Source organism: Callospermophilus lateralis, chromosome 1 (genome assembly GCF_048772815.1).
Source record: "Callospermophilus lateralis isolate mCalLat2 chromosome 1, mCalLat2.hap1, whole genome shotgun sequence".
In the NCBI taxonomy this organism is placed as follows: Eukaryota; Metazoa; Chordata; class Mammalia; order Rodentia; family Sciuridae; genus Callospermophilus; species Callospermophilus lateralis.
The window spans coordinates 117,344,822-117,367,220 of NC_135305.1; the positions used below are offsets into that span (position 1 = coordinate 117,344,822).

Consider the following 22,399-nt stretch of genomic DNA (forward strand, 5'->3'; position numbering starts at 1 on the left):
GGCAGTGGATGATGGACCACTGGGAGCTTGGCCACCGCAGCTCAGTCCATCCCTCTAGCAATGGACTTAGTGCTGTAGAGTCAACCTGGACAACACTTCCCCTCCCACCAGCACACACTGCCAGAGGGGGATGAGACATAAAAGGTGGGGACCAAGGACAGGTATCTTTAAATGTACACCCCCTCTGGCCAGTGCCTGGGGATCCAAGAGCCTCCACTGTAGCCCTACTCATAGGGATCTCTGGAGGGGGGTAGGGGAAGAGTCTAACTATGGCCCTTGAATTTAGGAAGTTGATGGAGATTCCTCAACTTTAGCAAAAGACCAAAGGACAGGCTGGCTGGGGTCCTGACCTCAGCAGCACAGAAACACCTGGGAGTCTATACCTGCTGCTTGGGGTTGAGCTCAGTCGCTTGGCTCTCTTCTCCAGCCAGTCCTCCAGGTGGCCCTCAGGGAGCTCGGGGGTGTCCAGAGGCCACTCCCTGGCCCGCCTCTCCTCTGTGGGAAATAGGGAGACAAAAGGAAGATGAGGGGCACAATTCTACCTGCCTGTACCCCACCTTCCCGCAAAGTAACAGCAACTGGCCATCTCCGGGGAAGCCCTGGGATGCCGCAGCAATCTTCCAGAGAAACGCAGGCTGGTAGGCCAGGAGCACTGCTGCTGGCTTGTCCCTTTACGGCCCCTACTGCTTGAGCCTATCTGCATCCCATGACCCAGTGCTACAGGCCTGGCTCTGCTCCCCATTGAAGGGAGATAGCAATGGCTGCCTCCCAAGCTTTGGGGAGCTGGAAATAGGACAATGAGTGTAAAGAGCCTAGCCCTCAGGAGGGGTTCAATTCTCAGGTGCAAGGGGTCAAAATCGGCAGTAGAACAAGGTTGAGTCTTGGTTCTGCCACCTGCCAGGTCTCCAGACAAGGCATGAGCCTCAGTTTTCTGGTTTTTCTTCTCATATAATATTGTACAAAAAAAACCACTGCCATTGAACTAAAGCCAGGCAACAAATGGTCTGAGTTCATACAAGCTGGGTGTGAGAGGGTGATGGGGTCAGTCTCCAAGTGGTCTAGGATGGGCCATGGGCCAGAAGAAAACAAACTCATGGCATGACAACACTTGGGGGCTGGCCCTGGGCTCACTGCACAGGGCATCATTGCCTGGGGCATCATCACGTCTGACAGGTCAGGACACTGTCTCCAAGACGTCAAGCCATGTGCCAAGGTTACAGAGGATGTGGAAGAGCCAAGACCATCCACAATGCCAGCCTCCTTGGGCCTCATCCTATCTCCATCTCCACTAGATATGATCTCAGCCTAAGCTCCCCACCACAAGCTAACCATTCTCTGAGAGCCTGTGGCACACGGGGAGCTGGAGACATCAGCACTGCCAGGACTTGCTGGCTGGTGCCATGAGGCCTCACTTCCACCCAGAGAGAGCTCCTGGAAACCCGGTGTCAGTGCCAGAGCTGTAGTACACCACCACTGGCTCCCCAGGGGAGGGCACAGAGCCCGTAGGGTCCAACTGGCAGAGGGAAGTGAAGCCTAACAAGGGATGAGGACAAAGGTCAAAGTGCCCCAGGCATTCAAGAGCTCCCTGAGGTAGCTGGAAGAGAAGAATGGATAGCAGCCTCCTGGGAGACCAAGAGTCAGTCTCTAACTCACTGTGGGGCTCTCTCAAGGTCCTATGGTCTGAGGTCTTAGTACTGGCCTTGGTTTCTTCATCTGTTCAATGAAGGGGCCAAAGGAGATCAGTTAAGATGTCTAAGAGGGTCAGGCGCAGTGGCACATACCTGTAATCCTAGCAGCTTGGGAGGCTGAGGAAGGAGGATTGCAAGTTCAAAGCCAGCCTTAACAATAAGAAGGCACTAAGCAACTCAGTGAGACCCTGTCTCTAAATAAAATATAAAATAGGGCTGGGGATAGGGCTGGGGATGTGGCTAGCGATTGACTGCCCCTGAGTTCAATTCCTGGTACCTCCCCACCCCACCAAAAAAATACCTCTTACTCCCCCTCCCCCAAAAAAGCCTTCCAAGAGGGAACCTCCTTGTTCTGTAATTGGAAAGCCAGCATCGAGCCGCCCAATGGCTCACAGGCCTGTTTCTACAGAAGCTGAAATTGCCCTGCCCCTCCCAGAAGTCACTAGTCTATGAGAATCCTGAGGGAGGAAAAAGTGCTTTCTTTATTCCCCTTTCCCAAGTGCACTGAAGGGGATCTGCCAAGTGTTGAATAGGGATTCCTATGGTGCCTGATGGAGGGGGAGAGGGAGGGACCCACCACACCTGCCTGGTTAGTGTGTGGGCAGTGGGGCACTTTCAGAGCTCCCAGGCGGGGGCCATACATTTTTCACTTTCAGAAGACACAGCTGTGTCTCTGACGCCCACCTCACATTGTGGAATTGGGGACTCCCTATCACCCTGAGCAGACCTTGGCCTGCCCCACATGATGGCTTCTACTGAGGGACAGGAGGGGAGGTGCACAGCAGTTTCCCAGTCACGGATCCCACATCCCTTGCCTGCACTCCATTCCCGCCCTGCAAGGGCCCCTGCCGAGACGCACCCTCCACCTGGATGCTCAGCTCTTGCAGGTCTCGCTCTGACATGTGGGAAAATCTGCAGTTGGAGCCAAAGTCACACTGGCCTGCAACAAGAAGACAGAGTTACTTGCCATTCAGGAAGGGCGCCTATTACAGGCTGAGGGCTCCCTGATGACGGGTTCTGACCTTTTAAGGTTTTAGGGTCTCTGGTCCCACTCTCACCCAGCAGTCCTGGTGGACCAAACCTGATCAAAGTGAGTCAGGACTGGACTGCACAGATCTCTGCAGGCTGTCTCTCATCACCAACCCCTCCTCCCCACCTCCATGAATTACACGTGGGTTCCTGAAAGAACACGCTTCCTCCTCCACACCAGGCTGTTGCACATGCTGTGCCTCTACCTGAAGCCCCACCTGCCCACCTGGCTTGCATGAGCAGCTGGACTGCTCCTCCAAAAGACCTCAGCAGGGGCCGGAATTGTGGCTCAGTGGTAGAGTGCTTGCCCAGCATGTGTGAAGCACTGAGTTTGATCCCCAGGGACCACATAAAAATAAAAAACAAATAAAATAAAGGTATCGTGTCCATCTACAACAACAACAACAAAATCTATTAAAAAAAAGACCTCAGGGGCTGGGGATGTGGCTCAAGCGGTAGTACGCTCGCCTGACATGTGTGCGGCCCGGGTTTGATCCTCAGCACCACATACAAACAAAGATGTTGTGTCCGCCAAAAACTAAAAAAATAAAATAAAATAAAAATTCTCTCTCTGTCTCTCAAAAAAAAAAAAAAAAAAAAAAAAAAAGAAGAAGACCTCAGCAGCACCTTTGCTATGGAGGAACCAAAGTTTGGGTGGTTTTTCCAGGCTCAAACAAGGAAACCAAAGTGTCTGGAAATAACAGGAGCATGGTGGTATCCTACATCAGTGTAACCTCCCAGTGTCAAATGTACCTCAAAGCCAAGCCTATGGGAAAGCTCTTGATCTGCAGGCCTGGTGACTCTTTTGGGGGCAACACCATTTCCTGAGAAGAACACGGCCTTTCATCCAGCTTCCCTAGCTCACCCACAGTACCTCTCCCCAGGGTTAAGCTCCCTTACAAACCACTGTGGTTTTCCTCTTTGCCTTGGCTTCCAGGAAGCTCAGGGTCAAACTTTCTAGTACACAGACCTCAAGAACAAACATGGAGACTAATTATTCTCCTGGCTTGTCTTATTTTTCCTACACTTACTTTCATCTGTTTTTGCTGCCTTTGCTTACTAAGGTCTGTATCTCTTTGAAGTATAGTTGTCTTTGTGAGATGAGTATTGAGCAGTCAAATCAATACTTCTGAAAAGCTGAGGACCAGACCAGGGAAAGACCCAAATTCCAACCCATGGGGAGGCCCTAACTGACTGGTCAGCTGAAGCTGGGCTGCAAAGTGGACTCAGGATGGTGTCCAGAGTTGGAGAAGACACTCTACAGAGATCCACACAAGCCAGACAAGGTATTCTTGGTCCCTGAAGGGACCCAAACCAACAGAGCACTTTACCTGTCAGCAGGAACTTCCTGCAGGGCCGCTTGTTCTGCTCATCCAGCAAGATGGCAGCTGCATCTATAAGAGAAGAAAGGGACTGGGTTCAGATGCCTCCGCCAAGGAGGGAGGTAGAGTCTCAGGGAACTGAGGGAAGAAAAGAGCTCCCCACACATGGAGGAGCATTGCTTTGGTTGACCATGGAGGGGGATGCTTGGCAGTGGGATCCAAGGTGACCTCCATCCCTCACCTCACCCAGGGCCAGCCAAAGTCAAGAAATAGGTTTCAGGTCAAGGTATTTGATTTTGACTGTACAATGGACTCACATAGGGAGTTTTCTTTTTCCCCAACCAAACAGGGGGGAAGGGGAAAAAAAGCTCTTTTATTTCCACATAAAATTATTTTTGAAGGGGCTGGGGTTGTGGCTCAGTGGTAGAGCACTTGCATCGCATGTGTGAGGCACTGGGTTCGATCCTCAGCACCACATAAAAACAAATAAATAAAATAAAGATATTGTGTTCATCTAAAACTAAAAAAATTTTTTTAAAAAATCATTTTTTAAGTTTCAGAACATCTTAGGGCTGGGAATGTAGATCAGCAGCAAAATGTTTGCTTAGCATATGTGGGGCCATGAGTTTGATTCCCAGCACCACAAAAAACAGCAATAACTGGCTTTCTCAGAATATCTTCTAGAAATTTTAGGGAACTTTAATCAAAACATAGGTTAACCAACTGAGAACTGACATGTGGACATTATTTCGTCTCCCCACTCAAGAGTGTCATACGTCTCATGTATTATCTCCATCTTCTCTTTATTCCCTAATAAAATTTAGAAGTTTTTAAATAATTTTATTGCTCTTCTCTGTAAAAATTTGACCTGGCAGACGAATTCATCATTTAGGAACTGTCAGTTAATAGGACACAGTTATATGGCCTCCTGGTTGCAAATAGCCTGACGAATTATTATTTGGCTTAGCAGCCATGTTCTCAGCTGCTATACTGAATGCTCTCCAAAGGTCTTGTTGCTCAGCTTGGTATTGACAGGTGGTAAGAGGGTGCTCAGAAATGGCAGCAGTTCTTATTTGCTCCTCATGAATCCACTTTACAGTACTAATGTCCCCATTCTGCAGAGGGGTAATATTGAGGTTCAGACAGGAAAATGACCTTCCCAAGGGTACATGATCAGAAAGTGGCAGCACCAGGTTTGAACCCTGGTGTGTGGAAATCTAGAGCCTTTGTTCTTCCCATGTGGCTGCTGATTTCCTGATGCCTGGATAAATGGCCCAGTAATGGGGATGCCTCCCTTCAGGGCAGCTGGTGGCTGGGAAGGGAGAGGATCTGCTAGGGGCTGGGAGTTGGTTACAGCAGGATTCACTCCAGGGGGGCTGGCAGAGCCATGAGTGAAGCCAGCAATGTGGAGGAGGGTCCATCCATTAGCACCAGGCTTGTCAGGCTCAGTTCAACCATTAGAGCTAGAGACACCTTGGCCTGACCTGCCTGTCGTTCCTGGGGAAGCTGAGCTGGTGGGATTATGTGGATGTTGCCTAGGACCTCCCTGAGGCTAGTACCACTGAGGGAGGCAGGAGGGCTGAGCCTAAGTCCCAGACAAGAGGCACTGGCTAGGTGGCTCAGTGTAGAAAAATTCTATTCTGTGGTGGGACTGGCCAGTGGTTCTCAACTCTGACATGCTTTAGGATCACCAAGCAACTATTAAATTACATGGACACCTGCACCTGCCCTTCTCAGGTTCTGCTTTAATTCATCAGCATGGGGGAGCATCACAATTGTTAAAAGCTCCTGGGGTCAGGCAGGGTGGTGCACACCTATACTCCTAGTGGCTCAGGAGGCTAAGGCAGAAAGATCAAGTTCAAAGCCAGCTTCAGCAACTTAGTGAAGCCCTAAGCAACTCAGTGAAACCCTGTCTCTAAATAAATTACAAAATAGGGCTGGGATGTGGCTCAGTGGCCAAGTGACCCTGGGTTGAATCCCCAGTACCCTCCCCTGAAAAAAAAGCTCCTGGGTACCTCTAAAGTGCACCTAGGATTAAGAAAACCCAGCCTACCCTCTGCACAAAGTGGCCCCTGCTCCTCCACATGGTGTTCAAGGCTCCTTGTGATCTGACCTGTTGGTCCTTCTCGCTTCATCTCCCAAAATTAACAGCTGCCCCTGGTGCCCCATGTTTATTTACCTAGTCATTTAGGCATTCATCTATCAAACGTTCACAAAGCACATCCTGTGTGCCAGGCACTATGCCAGGATGAGGATTTAAGTGGAGATCAAGTCAGAGCGGGTCCTTCCTCCAGTCCAGCAGCCACAGTAAGCCATGTGGATATAAATGGGGTAAACACTGAACACGAACAAATGACCTGACCTGGCCTAGGGCATGGAAAGGGCATCCCTGAGGATTTACTGCCCGAGTTTAGTTCTGGGACAAAGGAACTATCTTGGGGTGGGGAGGACAGAAGGAAGGACATGCCCACAGAAAGAACACTACATGCAGTGATCAATGTGGCCAGAGCCAGAAGGGAGAGGCCAGCAGAACATGGAAACTCAGGCAGGACACACTGTTGTAAGTGAGTGGGAGGTAACTTAGAAGGGCCCTGTTTTATCCATCTTTGAATCTTCAGAGCCTGTCTGGGGACTGAGGACAGACAAGTACTCATTGAGCACTGACTGAATAAATGTGCCCATCAGATAAAGGGCCTAAGGTCACTCCTTCTAAGGACACAGAAGCATCATTCCTACTTAGCATAAACCCTAATGTGCAGAACAGTCATCATGGGATTACTGAGCCTTTGTCACATCCCTGGGAGGTGGGTACTGTTGTTATGGCTGTTTTACATGTGACAAAATTAGGGCTACACTGTTAGTGATTCATGACTTGGGACTGAACCCAGGCAGCCTAGCTCCAGGGCCTGTGTTTGTCCTGACCGTGACCCATGGATCATCAGCCACTCTGAGGGCCTTGGAATTTGTCAAAGACCATGAATCTGGGAGCTGAGAACCAGTTGCTCCGGGTAAGTGCAGGCCTAGGGGAACCTTTTGAACAAGAAGAGAGCTCATGTGCCAGCTTGGCCACCAGCACTTGGGGATGATGAGTAAGGCAATCCACTGGTCTAAATTTTTAAAAATTTTGTTTTAGTTGTCAATGTATCTTTATTTATTTATATGCAGTGCTGAAAATCAAACCCAGTGCCTCATACATGTTAAGCAGGTGCTCCACCACTGAGCCAAAACCCCAGCCCCACTGGTCTGGATTTTAAATTCATCATCTGTAAGTGGGGAAACTCAGGCTGCTAGCCCCACTAGCAGAGCTGATTTGTTTTGTTTTGTTTTGTTTTCTGGTCCTGGGGATCGAACCCAGAAGAACTTTACCACTGAGCCACAGCCCTTTTTATTTTTTGTTTTGAGACAGGGTCTCACTAAGTTGCTGAGGGCCTCACTAAGTTGCTGAGGCTGGCTTTGAACTCACAATCCTCCTGCCTCAGCCTCCTGAGCTGCTATGATTACAAGCTACCATGCCCAGTTCCCTGCACAGCTGTTCTAAGGACTAGAAGTGGCTGGGCATGTGAGAGGTTGATGGGAATGCAAGAGCCCTAAGAAAGGGACTACAGAACCTGCCTTTTCATTTTTTCTGTAAGGAACACAAGGACTTCTACCCATTATTTCTGAACTCCAGGGCCCAGGTGTTATTGGCTGAGCTTCTGGGATAAGGAGCAAACGCCAAGGTGATCTTGGCCTAGCTAAGGCCAAAGCACAGTCCCTCACTGGGTTTGGAAGACAGGGAGCCTGATGTCAGGTCAGAGATTTCTCAGACAGCTAGGAGCCCCCACTTCCCTTAAATTCCCCATATGTCTCCATTCCCAAACCCTCCCAATCACAGCTGTGCTGGGCCTGCTGAGCAGCCTTGTTGGCCACCTTCCTCCCCAAACCTAGAAACCTCAGTTTCTTTGCCTGAAATAGGGAGCATCTGGGAGATGCTTTTTTTTTTTCCCCCTATGGTGCTGGGGATTGAACCCAGGGCCTTGTGCATGTCAGGCAAGCACTCTGCCAACTGAGCTATATCACCAGCCCTAGGAGAGCTTTAAAAATACCAAGCCTAAGCCAGGTGCGGTGGCACACACCTGTAATCTCAGTGGCTCGGGAGGCTGAGGCAGGAGGACCATGAGTTCAAAGCCAGCCTCAGCAAAAGTGAGGCGCTAAGCAAATCAGTGAGACCCTGTTTCTAAATAAAATACAAAATAGGGCTGGGGATGTTGCTCAGTGGTTAAACGCCCCTGAATTCAATCCTCAGTACCAAGAAATAAAAAATACTATGCCTAAGCCAGGTGTGGTAACACATGCAGTAATTTCAGCAACTTGGGAGGCTGAGGCAGAAGTTCAAGGCCAGCCTGGGCAACTTGGTGAGATCCTGTCTCAAAATAAAAGAAATAAAAGGGGGACAGCTAGGTATGTAGCTCAGAGGGAAAGTACTTGCCTAACACATGCAAGGCCCTGGGTTTCATTCCCAGTACTGCAAAAAAGAAAACAAAAAAACAAAAACAAAAACCATGCCTAGTCTTTATTCACCCAAACCCAGTGGGGTAGGGAGATCACTGTTACCATGACCAACTAGCCTTATTTATTTAAAGGTCTCTAAGTGCCTAAGAGAGTCACTGAGAAGTAAATGACAAACCACAGCAAGCACAGCATGTAGCAGGTACTCAATAAAGGCTCACTCCCTTCTAGTGAATTTTGAGTCTCAGAACAGAGAACTCCTTCTGTTTCCCTTCCCCTTTCTCCTTGGCCACCTGAACTCAGTTTGTTCCTCCCAGGCTCTGGGCCCTGTCCTGGAAAACTGTTCCTTACCTGTTCAAGCACCTCTGCTGCAGCACCAAGCTCCCTCTCCTTTCAGCTCAGCTCCTCCCTGGCCACACTCTGGCCCCTCCCTGATCTTCCTTGGTGTGCACATCTAGTGACAGCTATGTAGCAGCATAACTCCCATCCACAGGCATACTGGGGGCTAGGCCGTGATGGATGCTTCTGACCTCAGCTCTTTCACTCCAGTTGCACCTGCTTTGCAAGAGTCCCTACCCCCACTGCAGCAGTCGGGTTATTCATTCCTCCCTCCAGCCAATCATTCAACAGACTCTTCCTGCACCACACTGTTTACCCCACACAGAGTTCTTGCTGGCAAATGTAGGCCTGGCCACGTCACATCTGTCGAAAGCTCTTCAGAAGCTGCCTTCTGCCCTCAGGAAAGTGCAACCTCCTTGCTGTGGCCTCCACAGACCTGAAGGATCTAGTCTCTGCCCATACCCAGCTTTGGCCCCTACCATTCTCCGCATCACTGGCTATACCCTCTCCTCCCAGGGCATCCGGTGCTTTGCTCATGGCTACCTGTTTCAGAGTCTTCCTTGCATATCCTTGGCCCCAAATGACATGGCTGGCCCTATTTCAGCTGCTGGCTCAAACATCACCTCCTTGGAGAAGCCTGTCTGTTATCTGTATCCCAAGGATGTTCCACTGTGGGTGAAGCACAGAGCTCTCAGTCAAGGTCATCGGCGAAGGGACCTTCCATTTTGGATTGCCTCTCTGTCTCTGGGGCTCTCTCTTTTTAGTTTGTACTATTTCTATTTTTTTTTCCTTAGCATGTACTCTATCACTGAACTACATACACCCCATACACTCTCTCTCTCTCTCTCTTTTTTTTTTTTTTTTTTGATACTGGGGATTGAACCTATTTTTAATTTTATTTAGAGACAGGATCTCATTGAGTTGCTTAGTGCCTACTTTTTGCTAAAGCTGGCTTTGAATCCATGATCCTCCTGCTTTGGTCTCCTGAGCCGCTGGGATTACAGGCATGTGCTACCAGACCCAACACCTTCCTCTTTTGGATCCTCAAAGAGCCCAGATTGACCCACCGTGGTGCTAACCTAATGGTTAGAGGGATCAGCATGCGGGCTCTAGCAGCCTGGCCACAGAGCCCGGAGCACCCACCTCGGAACATGTCGTACCACACCTTCTTGGCCTTGAGGTGCTGCAGCCCGTTCAGGTGCTTCTTTCGGTTGTGGAGATTGTCCTGGAAGGAACGGTCACAGTAGTCGCAGAAGTATCGCTTCCCCATGGCCGCCTACACCAGGTGCTGAGGCTGCCTGGAAAGTCACAAAGCTCTTGGTCAGACCTTTGGAGAAAAGGCCAGAGGTCAGAGCTCTGGGGACAGGGCCCCTGACTGAGCACTCCCTGAGTGCCAGGCCTGAGCCAAGCTTTTCTTAAGGTGCTTTGTACCATGAGGAACTTCTAGAGCTAACAGGTCTAGTTCTAGAGGGATCTTGTAATTCTGATGCCCAGCCTCCAACCTCAGCCAATTAAAACAGAACCGGGTATAGCAGAACACACCTGTAATTCCAGCTACTCAGAGGCTGAGGCAGGAGGATTGCTACTTCAAGGCCAGCCTTGGCAACTTTGTGAAACTCTGTCTCAAAAAAGGCTGGAGAGGGGCTGGGGATGTGGCTCAAGCGGCAGCGTGCTCGCCTGGCATGCGTGCGGCCCGGGTTTGATCCTCAATACCACATACAAACAAAGATGTTGTGTCCGCCGAGAATTAAAAAATAAATATTAAAAAAAAATTCTCTCTCTCTCTCTTAAAAAAAAAAAAAAGGCTGGAGATGCAGCTCAGTGGTACAGCACCAAGTTCAATTCCTAACCACAAAAACAATAACAACAAACTAGAACCTCAGAAGGTAAGCCCCAGACTTTAGTATTTTTTATTTATTTCATTTTATTTTTTGGTACTAGGGATTGAACTGAACCCAGGGGTGCTTAATCACGGAGCCGCGTCACCAGCCCTTTTTATTATTTATTTATTTTTTTATTTTGAGACAGGATCTCACTAAATTGCTCAGGGCTTTGTTAAATTGCTGAGGCTGGTCTCAAACTGCTATCTTCCTGCCTCAGCCCCTTGAGTTGCTGGGATTATAGGGCATGCAACACCACACCTGGCTTTAGTATTTTTTTTTTAAGCTCCCAGGTAATTCTAATATATAGCTAAGCTGGAGGACCCCCACCTTATACTCTCTGGCCAGCCTCCCTCATCCCTAGCACACCTCTGACTTCTGATCTCCTTGTTCTGTTTTTCTCCATGCTGGCCCCATGGGTCCTCTCCCTGCCCCTTACATAAGCCAGGAACATGGCTGCCTCCAGGCACATGGGTTTATATCTGCTGTCCCCTTGGCCTGGACGCTCTCCCTGTGATGTCTGCCTGCCATACTTGCTTCCTCGGTCCTTTTTTTTTTTTTTTTTGGTGGCTAGCTTTGAACTTGCGATCCTCCTGCCTCAGCCACCTGAACTGCTGGGTTTACTATGCCCAGCCAACAGAGGGGTCTTAAGACCTTACAATGTTCTCATTTCCCTCTGGGACTGAATGAGGACCTGCCACCTAAAAATTTAGTAATCTTCTTGGGAAGCTATTAGCCTCTGCTGCCTAAGCTCTCTGGCTTAAAGGACACCCAGAAACATGATTTTAGGGGACTTGCATTTGCATTCTTTTGACCAGCTATGTGACCTCAGACAAATCTCTCTTCCTCTCTTGAATCTCTGGTTGTCCCAAAGGAAAAATGAAAATTAACTCATTTATTCCACAAATACTTGATTGCCTACTCTGTATCAAGTACTATTTTAGGTGCTGGGGCCCCAGCAATAAATAAAGCAAAAATATATCTGCCTTCATGGATTTATATTCTTGTCGGGAGAGAAAGACAATAAACGATAACAAGTAATTTATTATTTCAAAGGCGATAAGTGCTATGAGGAAAAATCAAGCTGAGAATGGAGACAGCTAAGGGGAGAGTTCTGCAATTTTAAATAACGTGATTACTGTAGATTGTCAAAAAGATAGCATTTGAGCAAAGATCAAAGGACTGAGGGAAGCCGGGTGCAGCAGCACACGCCTGTAATCCCAGCAGCTTGGTGGGCTGAGGCAGCAGAATGACAAGTTCAAAGCCAGCGGTAGCAACTTAGCAAGGCCCTGAGAAACTCACTGAGACTCTGTCTCTAAATAAAACACAAAAAGGGCTGGGAATGTAGCTCAGTGGTTAAGCACCCGAGTTCAATCTCTAGTACCAAACCAAACCAAACCAAACCAAACATAAAAACCCTGTCATTGTGACCACAGCTGCCATTCCTTTCCAGGAGATCTGCAGTCCATGGTGGGTGGCAATTCTATGGCTTTCATGCCCAGTGCTTGGGTCCTCCAGCTTGATGTCACAAGACCAGAGGGAGGATGTGTCTACTTGAGGCTGTCAAGTGGGACGTGCAAAGGCTGAGCCTAGAACAGTCCCTCAATCTGGGGTCTGGTCCCTCACTTAACAAAGCAGGCTTCTGAGGCCCAGAGGAGTATAGGAAATGATTTCCCTGAGGTCAGAAGGTGGCTGCCCAGGCTGGTAGCCAAAATCCCAGATTCCCAGGACCTGGCAAATAAGGATAAAGCTGGGACCTGAGCCACAGAGCAGACGGATGAGTGGGGAGGTAGAGGGGACAGATGGGGGAATGCTTCTTGGGAGGAAGAGACTAGGGATAGATGCAGAGACAAACAAGTATTCTGGGCAGTCCAGACAGCCAAACAGGTTGATGGAAAAAGTTGCTCCTGCAGCAGACAGGGACAGCAGCCATTAAGTCAGGGGCTGTAATGGGATCAGGAACAGCCAGTCATTCCAAATGAAAACGTATAAAATCTCTCTTCTCCCATTACTGCTGAGAAACCACATCTCAGACATGCGGACTTGATATATTAAATTTGGCAGCTCTAATACATTCCGTCTTGCCAATAAACTTATAGGAATTGGATTGAAATTGTAAGAGATGAACGCTTAACGGTCGAGTGCTTAACCAAGCCATTCACGAACCTTGAAGCTCCAAGGAGCAGCTGATTCTGGAGAGTAATGGGGAAGGGAGCAGAGGAGGGGAGTGTCCCTCTGGGAGACTGACTCAAACAGTGGCTCTGAAGCAGACTGAGCTGGACTATACAAGGCACTGAGAAGCTGGCTGTGTAACCTTGGGCAAGTCACTGTCCTCTCTAGGACTCTATTTCACTGTGAGAATATGAGGCAGTGGGTCTAAATGATCTGATTATTTCAGGAGTGTACAGAGAAGTTTATTAATGCGAATAGATTATTAAGGCTGGGGAATGTAGCTCAGCTATAGAGCACTTGATTAGCATATGCAAGGCCCTGGGTTGATCCCCAGCACCAATAAATAAATAAATAAATAAATAAAATAACAAAAAACACTAACTGACTAGCAAGTATTCAATAAGTGTTAAACTATTGTTAGAGTTAGTGGTTTATTGAGCACTAACTAAGAAATTTATGTACATCATCTCATTTGATCCTCAGGATAACCTGTGGGAATAGGACCTATGATGCCTTTTCAGATGAGGGCATAGAGGCTCCAAGATGTGAAGTGACTTGGTCAAGATCACACCACTAGAAAGCATCCGAGCTGGGCTTATAACCAGGCAGCAAGGGCCACACTCCTAACCACTGAATCCAACTCTCCAACAAATCAGACCAATGGCAGTTTTCCTTCATTAATCACTCACCACACCCCCAGGGCCATGCTGGCTCTTTGAACTCTAAGAGGTATATATTATAAACCCACTTATGAATGGGAACACTGAGGTTCAGAGATGTGCTGTGAAGCTCCCTGGGTCACATGTATAGGAAGAGCAAAGAAAGCTTCAGGGTGGGAAAGTCTGTTCATGCCATCTAACTTACTATCCCAAACCCTAACTCACCAGGAAATTGAGGCCACAGGCAAATGTCTGGCCATCCTGGTCAGATCTACAGGTCTACAGGACCCCACATTCTAGTTCCAGCTCTGCCAGGTGAGACTGTGTCCATCACTTGGCCTCTCTGGGTCTTAGCTACCCTATGTGTAAAATGGCAAGAGGCTGGCTGGTGATCTCTAAGGACCTCTGCATTTCTAATATCCACTGATCAGATGAGAACATGCCCATGATTAGTGCCTTTTGCCCACGTGTCCCAGCTGGGGACAGCATTGAGCACAAGGCCCTGCAATTATATGGCCTTATACAGCCTCATAGGCTGCATGAGGCAAGGAATAAGGGCTGGGCTCTGGAGTCGACCTCAGGGCTTAAATCCTGCTTTGTAATTTGGTGATCTTGATCATTATTTAACTTCTGGCCTCAGTTAATGCTATGAATACTGAGATAATAATAGCCATACTCCTCAAGGGGTTGCTGTGAGGATCAGATCATCCACGTGCATGCACAGGTCTGAGCCCATTAAAGATGCTCAAGGAATGTCGGCCATCACCATCCTTATTATTGGCTTCCAGAAAACAAAGGCTCAGACAAGAAACTGAATGTCAGTGCCCAACTGACCTCTGGGGCCAGCTGGTCCACATTACAAATGAGGAAAGGGAAGCCAGGAGAGGGGAAGTGAGTCCCCCAAAGCCCACAGCACAAGAGGCAGAAATGGAACTGGAACCTCCACTTCCATGTTAGGCCCAGTCCCCTGCCCTGCACAATAGCTCTGCAGAACCCCTCTGCCTGCAGATGGCACTGGGGGCCAGTGTTTCCCACTTACCTCATGAGCTTGTCCCCATAGTCATGTGCCCAAAGCCCAATTCCTGGGCAGGAATTGGCTTCTGCAAGGTCACCGCCCTAAGCACCAACTTCTAGACTCCTGACCAACTGCCTCCTGCTTTAGTGCTTTGGAGGACATTAGGAAAAGGTGCGACGTGCAGAAGCCTCTCGACACACACAGTATCTTGCCAGCTGCATACCTTGACAAACAGAATGTTGGCCAATTTCAGCTCCAACTCACCTGCTAGCCAGGCATCTGCACAAGACAACCAATACTACCACACTGCAGCCCTGAGTGGGGGCCAGGGACCCTGAGTAAGGGTCCAGGGACAGGGATGGAGGGGGACAGCTGAAGCATCTCTAGGTGGTGGGGCCCAAACACCAGCAGGGAGTGCTGACTAAGCTGGCCTCCTCTGCTATGATTCATCCTCATCCTCTGAGGGTGGTGTGTTTAGCAGCATGTGAGCAAGCCCCTGTCCCCTGTCTAGAACATAGAATGATCCAGCCCCACTTTCCCACTGGGAACACAGGTGGTGCCACCAACTCACTTCCAGGGACAGGTCTATGGCTGAGACAACATTTGCTGACTTCCCAGAGCTTTGCCAGGTGCCAGAGCTGGCTCCTCATAGCCAAGAGGCACAGGGATGGAGCAGGATAACTCTCTGAGGTCACATAGGTCTGGATTTGAATTCCAGTTCTGCCACTTACACTTGTGTGATCTCTGAAAGTTATTTCATGTCCTTGAGTCTGTCTTTGATTATAAAACAAGGATCCCACAGCTGCAGAGAATTTACCAAGGTCACTGTCATCCTTCAGTATCCATAAGGGATTGGTTTCAGGACCTCATGGATATCAAAATCCTTTGATGTTCTAGACCCTTGTATAAAATGGTATATTTGCATATAACCTACACATTCTTTTCCACATACTTTAAATCATCTCTAGAATATTTAGAATACCTAATACAATGTAAAAGCCATGAAAATGGTTGTTGTACTATATTGCTTAGGGAATAATGATGAAAAAAATCTCAGTGTTTTGACAGAAAGGACCATGGATATAAAGCAACAACATACAGTAAGTGCTCGAGAATGGAGATGTAGGGCTAGAGCTGAGTGGTAGAGCCCTTGCCTAGCATGTGCAAGGCCCTATGTTCCCCCAAACTACTTCAGTTAATGGTATCACCCAGGTACTCATTCCCTCACCCACTTGGCACACCCTGACGCCAATTTAAAACTGTGATCAGCAGGGTACCATGGTACACACCTATAATCCCAGCTACTTGGAATGCTGAGGCAGGAGGATCACAAGATCAAGGCTAGCTGGGAAACTTACGAAGACCCTTTCTCAAAACAAAAATATGGAAGGCAGGAAAACACAACTGCAAAGTCCATGCCACAGACCCCTGGCCCCTCTTACACCTGGCTGTTTTCTATAGCATGTCTCCTCACATGCTGATCACTGTCCTGAGGACCTGCTTCCTCCACTAGCACACAGGTTCTCATGGGTGGAGCTGTCTGTCTGTCTGCTGCTCCCTAGCACCTGGAACAGGGCCTGGCCTACTCCAGGGCCCCCTGCTGCTTGTGCAAAAGTTAAGGACTCCCACTCTCTGCTCAATGCCAGTACCTCCCAGGCCCTCTTCTCAACCATCTGGGTATAAAGATGAGGAGCACGCAGGAGAGACAAGGAAAGCCCCGAAGTTCTCTCACTGCCACCTAGCTTCATCTCACAGGAAGTCTGTGTCCACCACAGCCCTGGCCTGCTCCACTGTGCCGTTGCCAATGGAACCTGGTCTACTGACTTAATCCTCATTTGGCTATCTCCTGGCACCTGATTTCAGCCCTCTAGACTCAAAGAAATGATGACCTACTATTTGAGATACTGAGGGAAAGAAAAGGGAAGAAAAGAGACTGGGGGTGCTGTGAGGGGAAATCACTTCAGATTTGTTTAATCCTCATCAAGTCCTCTGAGTAGATAGCATGGGGTCCATTTTGCAGATAAGGAAACAGCCTCAGAAATACTTCTAATCTACTCACAGCCATGGGCAGGAGAGATACAAAATAATGGTAAGAAGTAGTGTCAATAACAATGATGCTTGTACCAGTACTAATGTCTTCTCTTGAATTCTGGGTTAGCAATGCTGAGAACCCCCCATTCCATCTCTTGGAGTCTTCACCACAATGTTGCAAAGGTACTTGCTGGAGGCCCCATCGTCAAGGAACCCAGAGCCAACATTCATTCTTGGGTCTGGCGGACCCCAGAGCCCATTCTCATCCTGCCCCACTATGAGGCTGCTGCAGGGCAGACATTTGTACTTCATCATTCTCTTGGTTCACTTCATTGTGTGCATCTCAGGGACAGAGCTGACTTTGGCACAGGGCTAAAATAAGCCAACAGCTCGGCCTTGGCCAGGCGCTGGGATGCACACTGTAATTATCCTGGACTTGTGCTCACCACACGCTGCCCTCAAGCTCACCTGTCATTTTTTCTAATTATGGCACCACCAGAGTCCAGGTAAACAGTAAACCACAGCTAGAGGACAGCTTTATTGCACATCCACTAGGAGCACAGAAATGTCCCGGTGCCACGTATGTCTGCCGTCTGGAGTTTGATGGCAACAGAATTGCCCTGTGGGGGTGGCCCACCAACAGCCTGCTCGGGCCTCTGCTCCAACAGAAGTGCCAAGAAAATGCAGATGTCTTTCCTGACAGGAGCTCCCTTATGTTAGGGGCATCCTTCAGATGTCCCAGTGCTTAACTGCAACTACACAGCTTTCTCATTCTGACCTTGTTTGGATGTTTGCTTCCTGCCCATTTTGGGATGAGGTGCTTCATCTTATTCACAGTAGTCTAAGGTAGTGGGAGCCCCACCCACAGAAATTTCGAACTCAGCAGGTCTGGGATAGGGCCAGGATCTAAGCAGGCTGATTCCAAAATCCTCCGAGCAATGCTAGACTAGGGTGGCAGATGACAGACTGGAAAACAGGGAGGGTGACAGTCTCCTGAAGTCACGCAGACCACCCTGGTCTAGCCTTGGAAGTTATTTTCCCTTAAACACAGATAGTCCTCAACTTACAATGGTTCAGCTTTGGATTTTTGACTTTATAATGCAGTACGACGCTGGGCTCCAGCGGTGCACCACAGCTCCCAGTCAGTGCTGCTGGCACAACAGGAAATGCCTGACTCTACACTATATACTGTGCTGCAAAGCTGGGAGGCTTGGTAGGTTAGTTGTATCAAATGCATTTTTTTGGGGGGGGGGTATGGTGCTGGGGATTGAACCCAGAGGCTCATGAATGCTTGGCAAGTGCTCTAACCTTGAGCCACACTCCCAGCACTTTAAATGCATTTTTGATTTACCATATTTTCAATTTACAATGGATGTATCAGGAGGTAACCCCACCATAAGTCAAGCAGTATCAACCAACTCAGGTCTGAATTTCATCCCTGACACTCTCTGACTGTACAAATCTCAACAAACTAATCACCCTTTGCATCTCATCTGGAAGACAGGAGTAATAACGCTATTCTAAAAGATGACTATGAGCACTCGGTCATGAGTGCTGGGTGCTGAGCACAGTTTCTGGTACACAAATGGTGCTCACTGTGCATTTGTGGAGATGGCAGCCAGGCTCCATGGCCCACAGGGATCCTCCTTCCTGATTTTTCCACTTTGTATGATCCCTCAAGAGCTGCATCAGAGTTAGTCTGTGTGAGCAAGAGAAGAGAGGTGATGGTACGCCATTTCCATGGGCAGGTTATAAAACACACTGCAGCTTCCTTCTCAGTGTCTTTCTCTGATCATTTTATCTAGAGGACGTCAGCTGCCACATGGTAAGCAGCCCTATGGTGAGGCCCATGTGGAGAGAACTGAGACCCCTGCCAATAGCTGAGTGTTATTGTTCAGATATGAGGTGTCCCCCAAAAGCTCATGTGTTAGTGCAAAAAGTTCAGAGGTAAAATAACTGGCTTATGAAAGCCTTAATCTCATCACCGTGCTAATCCACTTAAGTGGATTAACTGAGTAATAACTGTAGGCAGTAGGGTGTAGCTGGAGGAGGTAGATGACTGGGGGTGTGCATTTGGGACTCATATTTTGTTGTTGTTGAGTGGAGCTCGCTCTCTGCTTCCTGACTCTCATGTCCTGAGCTGCTTTCCTCCTTCACATTCTCCCACCATGCTGCTGTTCTGCCTCATCTTGGGCCCAGAGCAATGGAGCTGCTTGTCTACAGACTGAGACCGCTAAAGCTGTGCACCCCAAACTTTTCCTCCTCTAAAATTCTTTATATCATGTCTTTTGGTCACAGCAATAAAAAGGCTGAGTATAATAGTGAGAAAGCTTGAAGACCCTCCCAAATTCCTGATCCTGAGAAACAGCAGAAAATAATGAATGTTTGTTGTTTTAAGTCATTAAGTTTTGGGGTAATTTGTTATGTGGCAGGAGATAACCAATACAGTGGTATAAATGAATGAAAAAATTAAGATCTGTGGCAGCTAAAGGAACAAAGAGCTCCATATCCCAAAACACCCCTAAGTCAAGTCAAAGGAGGCCCCTGTCCCCACTCCCACATGCACAACCCCAAGGTTCCACGGGTCCCTTTTCATTCATTCATTGACCAGCCAAACATTTGCTCAGCACTTTATCTCTGCCAGATAATGGTTCACATCTCACCACAGAGGCCCTGCTCTCACAAAAATGTAGACTGACTATGTGCTGGGGGTAGCAGACAGATACATCCCTGATACCCATAGTAGGCTCACTTGGTACCACTTTTTGCCCAGTAGTACCAAGTGAGCACCTGTATCCAATTCCTCTAAGACACTGCAACTTCCTTCTCAGTGTCCTTCTCTGATCACTTCATCTAGGGGACGTCAGCTGCCACATGGTAAGCAGCCCCATGGTGAGGCCCATGTGGAGAGGAATGATCAGAAACAATCACAAAATTCTTGGGTACAGATTGAGTATCCCAAATATGAAAACCTGAAATCCAAAATGCTCCAAAATTCAAAATTTGGAAAACTGACATGATGCTCAAAAAGTTTCATATTTCAGGTTTTCAGATTAGGGATGCTCAACTGTTAAAGTTTATGCAAATAATCCAAAATCTGAAATATGAAATGCTTCTGGCCTCAAGTATTTTGGATAAGGGATACTCAATCTGTACCCCAATGATCAGAACAAATGTAATTTATCCTAAACCAGAAATCTAATGTACAGCAATAGGAAGAGAAGTTATCCACTGCTCACTAAATGCTAGGCACTTAGTCACTGCTCAGTCTTGCATGAGATGGGGACAAGGGTTTAATGATGATGTACACAAAGCCTGAGATGTCAATTCTGTTGTTATTCTCATCTTACCCTGAAAAAAAAAATTGTGGCCATAGAAAGCTCACATTTGGCGAGGATCAAGAATAGGGTATGGTGGGCTGGGATTGTGGCTCAGTGGTAGAGTGCTCACCTAGGATGGGTGGGACCCGGGTTCGATCCTCAGTACCACATAAAAATAAAGGCATTGTGTTGTGTTCATCTATACCTAAAAAATAAATATTTTTAAAAAAAGGGTAAGGTATGGGCCAATCAGTTCAATGATACCCCATATAGCTATTAAAAAGGCAAAAGCCAGGCACAGTCGCACATGCCAACAATCCCAATGACTGGAGTGTGAGGCAGGAGGACAGGAAATTTGAGGCCAACCTGGTCAACTTAAAGAGACCCTGTCTCAGAATAAAAAATAAAAAGGGCTGGGGATATAGCTCAGTGATACAGCACCCTAAGTTCAATCTCTAGTACTAAAAAAAAAAAAAAAAATCAAGTCAAAGGAAATATTTCTTCATTTAAACAATTGTTCATTCTATATTGTTAAACGAAAGCAATAAATAAATAAAATGGCTCATTATCACATAAGTATGTACAATGATACTACTGTTTTAAGGAGAAAGACTCCTCTTCCCATATATACAAAGACTAGAACAGACACAATATTTACTGTGCTTATGTCTGGGTAATAGGATTACATGTGGATTTTTTTTTTTCATTTTGTGTTTTTCCATTTTTCTAAGCAGTTTCTACATTTAGTTGTATTGTTTTAAAATCTGAAATCCCTTAAAAAATATGGATGCTGGGGATGTGGCTCAGTGGGAGAGCTCTTGCCTAATATGTATGAAGCCCTGGCTTTGATCCCCAGCAAAACACACACACACACACACACACACACACACACACACACACACACACACACACACACGAGAAATCTGCCAGGCAGGAATAAATCCTATTCCTTCTCCCTCCCTCAGGAGACTGCCAGGGATGGTTCCAGGGATCTGATTTGCCTGAATAAATCAGTTAGGTTTGGTGGTTGAAAGGGACAGAATAGACAGTTCCCTCAGCTTCTGGCTGAAAACTGACAGGGTAAGCCCTGATATTCCAACTCAACCTGGCCTAGCATGCCCCAAGGCCCAGTGAAAAGTTGGCTGAGCCCAAATCTGGGCTCTAGGGACTACAGGCTGAAGACAAGAGTTTCTCATTAGATAGTTACAGGTCCCAGGAGCTCAGTTTCCAAATAGGAAAGATAAAAATAGTCTGGAAGAGACTTCTAAAAGAGATACATGGACTTAGAACTGCCTTGTATCCTCCTTCTTCTGCTCCCAGTCTGGGCTTCAAATACCATCTGACCCTCTGTTACCACTGTTCCTGCTGTCCAAGTCAAATCCCACCCCTTCACATCTGGACCAGCCTCCTCAGTTTACCCCACCTGGGTTGCATCAGATCAACTCTCTTAAATCACCCCTGCTCAAAATTTTCCATGTCTCCCAGGGGGGAACCATTTTAAAAATGAAGTCTTCAGGGATGGGCATGTAGCTCATCAGTAGAGTGCTTCCTAGCATGCATGAGGCCCTGGGCTCAATCCCCACCACATTTCTCCTGGGTAAGGGTCAAGCCCTCAGAAATCCTGAATTAACAGATCTGGAAGGGGACTCAGAAACGTGCATTTTAACTAGTAAATCTAGTACCCCTAGTAAGGATCTTCTAAGAAAGAAAACCCTGTAGGAAAGAATCTCCCGTTGACTCCCAAAGGCAGTCTATGGGGGGGAGTCATTCCCAGTAAACATCCCCAGCCCTGGATTTGTGTCCCAGCAGACAGAAATCAGTCTGATTACAAATGAACTCAGCTCACTGAAATGGTAATCTCAATTAGATGCAAAGCACAACTTACAGAGTAAGAAATTATTTTTTACTGGATAAGTGTCTTGTCATATACTCCAGAAAAGTTCTGAATTGAAAACAGAGGTGGAAGAGTAAATCAAGTTCACTGTACTAAGGTTCCTGAACTAAGTCTAGTAAAAATCAGCATGTACTTGGTATTTAAAAGTATCCATAAGGCTAGGCGTGGTGGTGTATGACTGTAATTCCAATGACTTGGGAGGCTGAGGCAGGAGGATTCCAAGTTCAAGGCCAGCTTCAGCAACTTACTAAGCCCTAAGAAACCTAGGGAGACTGTGTCTCAAATTTTAAAAAGGAAGGCGGAGCTAGGGATGTGGCTCAGTAGTTAAGCACCCCTGGGTTCAATCGCCAGGACCAAAAGTATCTGTAACAATGCTTGGCATGGTGGTGAACACCTGAAATTTCAGTAACTCAGGAGGCTGAAAGAGGAGAATCACAAGTTCAAGGTCAGCCTCAGCAACTTAGCAAGACTCTGTTTCAAAAAATAAAAAGGGCTGAAGATGTGGGGATGTAGCTCAGTGGTAAAGCACCCCAGGTTCGATCTCCTAATATAAAAAAAAAAA

At 47.6% G+C, this 22,399-nt stretch overlaps 1 protein-coding gene across 3 annotated transcripts in view; it reads right to left on the bottom strand.

The window, feature by feature from the left end:
• Positions 1 to 22,399, bottom strand: part of Zmat5 (zinc finger matrin-type 5) — a 30,199-nt gene that overhangs the window by 4,847 nt on the left and 2,953 nt on the right. The window contains exons 2-6 of one of the 3 annotated variants that reach the window (XM_076865223.2): positions 18,220 to 18,322; positions 10,010 to 10,164; positions 4,049 to 4,111; positions 2,548 to 2,628; positions 384 to 495 (exon numbers count right to left, since the gene is read on the bottom strand). In XM_076865223.2, coding sequence (XP_076721338.1) covers positions 384 to 495; positions 2,548 to 2,628; positions 4,049 to 4,111; positions 10,010 to 10,136 — 383 coding nt within the window. In that variant the 5' untranslated portion in view covers positions 10,137 to 10,164; positions 18,220 to 18,322. Of the gene's footprint in view, positions 1 to 383; positions 496 to 2,547; positions 2,629 to 4,048; positions 4,112 to 10,009; positions 10,194 to 18,219; positions 18,323 to 22,399 lie in introns of all 3 variants that reach the window. The other 2 variants (XM_076865214.2, XM_076865232.2) reach the window with 2 other exon arrangements.